The 8,687-nt window shown below is 41.7% G+C and overlaps 1 protein-coding gene across 2 annotated transcripts; it reads left to right on the top strand.

The window, feature by feature from the left end:
• The first annotated feature begins 2,853 nt into the window (after positions 1-2,853).
• Positions 2,854-7,463, top strand: gpr135 (G protein-coupled receptor 135). 2 transcript variants are annotated; one of them, XM_008400101.2, is made up of 3 exons: positions 2,854-3,222; positions 3,569-3,844; positions 4,999-7,463. In XM_008400101.2, the coding sequence occupies exons 2-3, from the start codon at positions 3,750-3,752 to the stop codon at positions 6,359-6,361; spliced, it is 1,458 nt and encodes a 485-aa protein (XP_008398323.1). In that variant the 5' UTR covers positions 2,854-3,222; positions 3,569-3,749; the 3' UTR covers positions 6,362-7,463. The 2 variants fall into 2 exon arrangements, with proteins under 2 accessions (XP_008398323.1, XP_017157865.1); XM_017302376.1 differs by having other exon boundaries at positions 2,854-3,319.
• Positions 7,464-8,687: the final 1,224 nt, after the last annotated feature.

Raw genomic sequence — 8,687 nt, 5'->3', positions numbered from 1 at the left:
GTTGGCGTTTTGAGTTGGTTGTTGGCGTTTTGAGTTGGTTGTTGGCGTTTTGAGTTGGTTGTTGGCGTTTTGAGTTTGTGGTCGGCGTTTTAAACAGTTGAGTTGGTTGTTTTAAGTGTTCAGTTTTATATAAAGCAAATTTACAACAAATGTTGTTGCAATGCACTTTACAACAATTTTAGTTGACCCACATATTAATTGCTATTTAACAGTACAATAAGCTTAGTTATTAAAGTAGTTTAAATGTTTGTGCCAAAGCAAACCCATCAGATTGTATGGAGTCATTGACCAACAACATTCACTCCTCCTGACCAGCAGGGGGCAACAGCAAATCGCTTGTGTTGAGTTGCAGACTTTACAGTGATCCCTCATACAGACCATGCATGAAGCGACAGGGGAGAAGAACTCCCTTCTAACAGGAGGAAACCTCCAGCAGAACCAGAACCAGGCTCAGTACCAGTAGCCATTTACCACGACTGACGGGAGCTGAGGGAAGACGGCAGAGACACAACGGGTCACCTGATCAAGAGAACTTTGTGTTCATGGAAGTGATGAATTAACAGCAGGAGAGGAAGAACGATTAGGGGATGGTAGCATCATGTCAGCCAATGCACTTCTCCAGGAAGAGACCACAGCCAATCAAAACCCCAGACCAAGTGTAGCGTCTATGGAAAGAAAAATGACTCGTATAGACGGGTTAGATTTTTCCACTCATTGTCCAGTTTGTAATAAAACTTTTTTTCCCCTCCATGGGCTGCCACCTTATCGTTAAACATCTTATGATAAACTAACAATGTTAAAGATATCGTGAAGCATTGGAGATTAAAGGAAAAAAATTGGGGGAAACGTTTAATATTTTGGATAATGCTATAAATAACCTGGATAAACCTCAATGTTAAACATTTAATATGGCAAACATTGGTGGACAAAGTTTAACGTTATGGACAACTTTATTTTCACATTAATTTCATTTCAAGTCCAAATCTTGGAGCCATGAGAAGTGCTTATAATAAAGTATCGACAGCTATCCGTCCATCTTCTCGCTGAGTGAACTCTGACCCCTACAAAGCCCAGATTGAAGATTGACTTATTATAGCGTTTTTTTTGACTGCATTTATACTCGACGTGCAGAGGGTTGCAGTTTCCTCAAAGATGGGGGGTAGTAGGCTACAATCGGAAATCTGGTGAAAACTGCGACGAAACTTGACGCCGCATATCTGTTAAGCGCTAATCAATTTTTAAATCATTCAGAGAGTAGAACAGACATTTCATTAGAAATACAATAATCATTTAGGATACAGATGGTGGGATTAACAGTTATATTTATTTTGGGTTCCAGCAGTGGCGCATCTACACTTTATTCAGGTGGATGCGAAAACATAGATCGGCGTTTATAGAAGATGTGAGATATTAATGTTGCAGGAATTTAGGAAAAGTAAAGAAGCATTTAATTTATGACGCACTTTTTATGTGAGCCTTGGATTTTTACGATTTTTAAAATTTTTTTTATTTTTTACTCCAGGTCATTTTGTTAATCGTAACTAGTCGCATGTGAAAATTTAAGGAGCAAAAAGCAAAGGCGCTTCTCTTAATGGAGGGTGTAAAAGCAAAAAGTCGTCGCTCTGGTTTTGATGAACAGATGTGTATTATGGTTTTATTTTAACAATATTACAGATGCGATGTTTTTCCAAATTTATTTTTGCTTTGTCAAGAAGTTGTTTATCCAGACATTGGTGTTTTAAGTGCTGTTACTTTAGCCTTGAGGGTTGGTGGTTACCATAGTAACCGGTAACTAACATCTCCCCCGTTTTCTGTTGCCGTTAGTAAATGTGATGTTTAGCATCCGTTCTGTTTTCTTTACAAGCATTATGTTTTAACATATATTTTATACAAATTTAATGTATATCATGAGTAATTTTGCTGCGTTTTGTATACGTTTTTTACTGCCGACATGTTGCATGTTTGCTGCCCATGTTGGCTATGATTAATTTCACAAATTTTAACTGCTGCCAATTTCTGCTGCTTTGTAGGACGAAGATGACAGAAATGTATCCCTATACATTTTATTTAATGTAGGTGTAAAAGCTGGACTGATGTTAACTACCAACTTAACTACCTCTTTTGTTAAAATAAATACAGAGAACCTAATGTATCTGTCATGAAGTCAACTTGCTCGAACAACATAAAGGTTCACAGATGTTTGGCAAAAGTTTTAACTTATGAATAAGAATTAAAAGGCAACAAATAAATGAAAAGATGAGAGGCAGCGGGATTCCTTACAGATAATCAGAGTGTTACGGCCCTGGGCCTTAAGGGCTGGGCTGCAGGTGTTGCTTTTGTCTGTCCTTGTGCTCCTCCCCTTTACAGGTGCTGCTGATCAGGTTGATTGGGAGTGCAGAGTACTTAAACCTGGCTGTCTCCATCTTCTGGGTCGCCTTCAGCGTCCACTCTGCCGCTTATGGTGTTCTGTTGCCAGGCCTCGGCTCCTCTCCCCTCCTTTTTGCACATTTGCGTTTGTCTTTGTTTTGGCACTTCAACACTTCCATATGCACTCATACAACACATCCAAGCATTTGCATCACACCACTTATACTGATATCCACAATCCATTGTTGTTTTTGTTAATAAATATTCATTTTTCTACACTTTAACCCCTGCATGGTCTCCCATTTTTGTTATGACATTGAGCCAGTCGTAACAAGAGTAAAGGGCAAAACAAGACCCAAAACACAAATGGTACCATTAAGAATCCTACAGAAGACGCCCCCTGCTGGACCAGATGGGGCAACAGCTGATGTAACCATGGAAACCACAAAGAGCCAGACCTCATAAAAATTTTACACGACGAAGCGTGGGTCACGTGACCGATATCATCACGTGATTGAGTCTGAACTGGTTTGTGGACCAGTAAGCACCGGGGACGAACCAGCAGCCATCTGACTTGCTGCGGAGCCTCTGCATCATCAGCGGTCACCGTGGCAACCGTCACAAAGCCGGGAGCGCGTTCTCGAGGGGACCGCGGCTTCAGACGAATCTCAGGAGGTCCTTTGTTTTTTTTTTTTACTTTTTCATTTGTTTGTTTTATTTTTACCAAAAAGCGTGAAGACAGCTGCCGTTTTGATCCAAACACAACGGAGCCCGCAGCGTAATATCCGGTCCGCGCGCGCTCTACTCGGAGCGAGATGACGGACACAGGAAGTGATCGAGAGCGGATCGATGGAGGTGATTAGAAATGCTAACCCAGAGGGTCGCTTTAACAGCTGAGTGCGGTTCTGATGGGGTTCCGGTCCAGGATCGATCGGTGCTCTGCCTCATGCAGGTCTGAGGTTCTGATCCAGGATCTTTATTTCAGCTCTGGTTTATGGGTCTGATCCAGATCTGCTTCTTTTGTTTTTGTTCTGATTCATTTTGAGCTGACTGCACCATCTGCTGAAATATTTGAGCTGCTCTGCAGATGCTCCAGCACATCTGGACCGGGTCCACACGAAGCCATTAGTTGAATGAAAACCGGTTCTGAGGGATTCTGTGTGATTTGCTTCTAAATGTGGGAACATCTATATTTTATGAGGACTCCTGCGGATCGATCGCAGCTCCAGTCCATGACCTCTCCATCCGGAAGCTGCTGCCAGGAGACGAAGGTCAGCAGGAGGAGGATGATGATGGTGGAGCCCGGACCTATGTCAATAATCGATCAGCAGCTGCAGAACTAACTGGGAGCTGATGGGAACCAGTTTGGCTGCAGAAACCCAATGGATTTACCTGTTAGCATGGCTCTACAGTCCAGAACCAACTACACAGCCGACTCTGTGGGTCCGAATATTACCTCCTCACCTGTGGAACCCAGGTGATCCAACAAAACATCTAGCTGACTTTTAAATCTGGTTTTGCATAATTTAATCACATAATCCAGATTGTCTTTATACAACTATAACTTTTTCATATTTCACAAACATTACTACCCAACAAATGTAATGCATAGTTGTAAATTTTGCATACAATTTTCTTTTTTCAGTCAACAATTTAGTGCATTTCTAAAACTGCATAAAAAGGCTTAAATAAAAAAATTTGCGGAATGTGCTAATTAAAAAAAATCCAATTAATCGTCAGAATAATAGATTAATCGATAACTAATCATTAGTTGCAGCTTTATAAAACTCACTCAGGATGCAACAGAGATTAATAGAATCAATTTCTGTTGATCGCAAGTAATCAGTAAATTTGACTCAGTTATTTGAGTTGATTGGATGGTGAAGTTAGCAGAGGTGGGTAGTAACTAGTTGCATTTACTCAATCACATTTACTTTAGCTTTTGTTTGGAAAAAATTTACTTAGAGTACTTTTTACTTGAGTACTTTTATTATGAAGTATTGCTACTATTGAGTAAAAATGTCTGGATTTTCTACCCACTGAATGGAAAAACAATGAAAAATCCACCAGATACAAACACACACCTGCAGTTTTTGTTGTTTATTGAAAGAAACTGATTTGGAAAAATTTTCTTTTGCCTGATTTTATTTTTTGTTACTTACATGAATTATTGTCATTTCGTCCTTAAAATCTGATTATGTAATTTTTAAATATCAAATGATTAATTTGATCAGTTACTCAGTTTTGTAGTAGTTTTACCAAATATTTTTTAACTTTAAGTTCAGAAATTCCTTGGACGATTACTTTAGACTTATTTTATTGTCGTTGCACAAAAACACAACAGTGAAATGGACAATGAAATGTCATCACTTGGCCACCAGAGCACACAGGAAAAAAAAAAGAACACAGAAAAATATAAATACATAAATATGCAAATAATAACTTTGCATAACTTAGCATTTTCAGATGGTCATATTAGGGGGATTATTGATGTTTAGAAATCCAGTGGTGAATCAATATGTTGAAGTAGTTATACTCTTACTTGATAAGTTTTTGGGAACTTTGCCAACCTCTGGAAGTTAGAGATCAGTATTTGATTAATTTCTCTATCTCTTATGGATGTGTCTCCAGGGTCGTTTCCATAGTAACCGCCCTGGTGACGGCCACCACGCAGGCTGTCGTCGGAACGTCTGGAAACCTCTCGGCCTTCCGGGAGCAGAGGGGCACCGACTTCGGCGAGGTCCAGCCGCCGTCGACCGCAGTGTTTCTGAGCGCCGCAGCGGTTGGCGGGAACTCGGCTCTTCAGGGCGTGGCGGTCGCTGTTCAGGCTCTGGTGCTGCTCTTCATCTTCCTCCTGTCCAGTCTGGGTAACTCGGCGGTGGTCGTAGTCATCATCAAACACAGACGGCTGCGAACGGTGACCAACGCCTTCATCATGTCGCTGTCACTGTCGGATTTCCTGACGGCCGTGCTCTGCCTCCCCTTCTCCTTCATCATGCTCTTCAGCAAAGATGGCGTCTGGATGTTCGGCGATGCCTTCTGCGTGGCCAACGGCTTCTTCAACACCTGCTTCGGGATTATCTCTACGCTCACCATGACGCTGATCTCCTTCGACAGGTACTACGCCATCGTCCGGCAGCCTCAGGCGAAGATCGGGCGTCGGAAAGCCACCCAGCTGCTGGCGGCCGTGTGGCTGACCGCGGTGGTTTTCTCGCTACCCGAGTACCTGCTGGTCAGAACCACATCAGGAGTCCATAAGCGGGGGTTCTACCACTGCATGTACGTCTTCCACCCTGGCGGTTCCAGCGTAGGGACGGCGTACAGCATCTGCCTGATCGTCGTGTGCTACCTGCTGCCGTTCTCCCTCATGTGCTTCTGCCACTACAACATCTGTAAAACAGTTCGGCTCTCCGAGATCCGGGTTCGGCCCGTCACCACCTACGCCTACCTGCTGCGCTTCTACAGCGAGATGAGAACAGCCACCACGGTTCTGATCATGATCGTGTTCATCATCTGTTGCTGGGGACCATACTGCCTGATGGGCCTGGTTATGGCCATCGGGAACTACAGGTTCAACCCGGCCATGGACACGGTCGCCATGTGGATGGCGTGGGCCAACGGCGCCATCAACCCCCTGATCTACGCCCTGAGGAACCCCAACATCCGCATGTTGTTGGGCCGCAGCCGACAGGAGGGCTACCGGACCAGAAACATTGCCGCCTACCTGTCCAGCCAGAGCCGGAACCGAGAGGTCCGGCTGAATCAGACGGAGAGGATCAGGGACCGCTACGTGAGCCGAGCCGGGCCCAACAACAGCCGGCTGTCGAGTTCCAGTCCGGGAAAAACGGGAGTGGCCGCAGCAGGAGGAGAGGTGGCCATGTGGGCCTGCAAGAACCCGACCGTGTTCTTCTGCAGGGATGCCCGACACGACACAACGCTGCTGCCCAACGCTGCAGGGGAGGTGAAGACAAAGACGGCTGATACCAGCCTGTGACCGGGTCGGAAAGATTCTGGCTTAAATTTACTGTATGTAAATTTTATTAACAAAGAAATATTGATTTTAAAAAGTTGTTGAAACTTTTACCATGTTGTTACAGTGTAGTACAGACAGATAATCTGAAAAAATCAAGTTCCTCCACCATCTCTTAAGTGCTAACTAGAAACAACCAATCAGTGCCAGGAGGCGGATCTTAGCGCTGTCAATCACTCGTCTTTGCTCTCTATTAAAATACAGCTTCTCCTCTGTAGTAAATACTAATCCTAATTAGCATGGCTACAGATTAACAGTTTTCCTTTAATGGTAAGTTGTTTTTCCAATATTAGCGTGTTCATGAGGTTGATTGACGGCGCTAACACCCGCCTCCTGGCACTGATTGGTTGTTTTTGATGGTGCATTTCTTTAGTAGTTCAGGGAGGAGGCAGAGATCAATATTTTCATTTTATCTGTCTGGAAACAAACTTTCACAACACGCTGACTGTTTAAACAGATATGTTAACATATTTCTTTCACAAGAGTTACATACTGCAGCTTTAAGAACAATCTGAGCCGTTCATGACTTGACTTTTGATCTTTTGCAGTTATTTAAGCAGCTTTTATACAACAATTTTAAGAACATTTGTGTAAATGATTTATCTGGAAAAGCACTCTGGATCGCTCTTCTCTCCAATTTGCCAAACATGCTGAGTTTTTTCCATCTTATTTCTTCAGAAAACTAAACATCTGACTTTGCGTTGAATGACTTTAGTGCCCATAAACAAGGGAATCTCATTGTTTAGCATAAATCTCATCATCTCATAAGTCATTTATCAACACCTTTACCAGTTTTCCCTCTCTGATGTTGGAAAGTTTCTCATATTTGGGATTTTACCCTCAACATTTCAGCTGAAACAAGTGTTACTTTGCATAGTCAATGAATTTTAAATATTTCAAAACATTTTGACACGATGCACATTCAGTATTTAACCATTTGAAAGTATTTTAGTAAAAATGAACTAAGATTAACTTTTATGATGCATTGTTTTGTCTCTCATACAACTAAACTTTTGTCATTGAATTTGTGACTTTAAAAGATTTCCAATAAAGATTTTTAAAAGATTTTCTCAGACTCAGTTTCTCTGCAAACATTGAAGGTTTGTAGCAGCTCTTCTCCAGCAGATGGCGCTGACAGTCACCTACTTTAATTTTGCTACAACTGGGATGGGTGCAGGCAAAATGTTATGGCATTCAGGAATATTACCAGGGTCAGTGAAGGCATCATTGGTCCCAAAATCTTCAGGATTTTATCAAACACAACACTGACCTCTAGCAGGACAACTGTCAGGTACAAAATCATTATTATTATTATTATTATTAGTCCGGGAGGGACTCAGAGTAGAGCCGCTGCTCCTCCACGTCGAGAGGAGTCAGTTGAGGTGGCTCGGGCATCTGGTCTGGACGCCTCCCTGGTGAGGTGTTCCGGGCACGTCCCACCGGGAGGAGGCCTCTGGGAAGACCCAGGACACGCTGGAGGGACTATGTCTCTCGGCTGGCCTGGGAACGCCTTGGGGTACCAGAATTTACCTTTAGACTTATTTTTCTTGTCATTAGTTCAGAAACTATAGAAACAAAATTACGTGTTTTTAATGACAATATATTACAATATTTGTCAAAAATTACTAGGTTTTTTTGCCAGTTATGTAACATTTGCAGCTCAAACATTTTTAATATGACCTCAGACTTTCACAAATCTTCCATCAATATTTATTTTATTCTGGTCGGCTCTACAAAGTGAGTTTAAACTTGTAATTTTACTTCAGAAAAATGTACACAATACCGTAGCAAAATCTATATCTGTCTGTTTTTATGTCTTTAATGTTTTTAATTTTTTCTTCTTTCTTTTCGACGTTTTAATGATGTAATTTTTTTTGTTTTTATTTTTATTTATTTATTTTTTTTATTATTTTTAAATCTCTCTTTTTCTCACTGATTATTTCTGTTTTTATTTTAATTATGTAAAGCACTTTGAAATGCCTTGCTGCTGAAATGTGCTATACAAATAAAATTTGATTGATTGATTGATTGATCTGTCCTATTGAAAATACGTAGTTAGAGCAACGGATCTTTCACTTTACGTAATATGGTTCCATTTTTCTTTTGTAAGTTTTGTGTGTAGGATTTAATTTATGAGTCCAGACAGGTCGACTGGAGTTTGATGCTTGCTGAGCTGCTGTAAAGCTGCTGGTTGAACTGGTCACCTCTGCCTCTCCCAGTACAGAACCAGTGTAAGGTTGATGTTTTCATCCTGGAAAAACTGGCTCTGCTCTGATTCTTAACTGTGAAT

Source organism: Poecilia reticulata, linkage group LG22 (genome assembly GCF_000633615.1).
Source record: "Poecilia reticulata strain Guanapo linkage group LG22, Guppy_female_1.0+MT, whole genome shotgun sequence".
NCBI lineage: Eukaryota > Metazoa > Chordata > Actinopteri > Cyprinodontiformes > Poeciliidae > Poecilia > Poecilia reticulata.
This window is presented reverse-complemented; position numbering and strand designations above follow the sequence as displayed.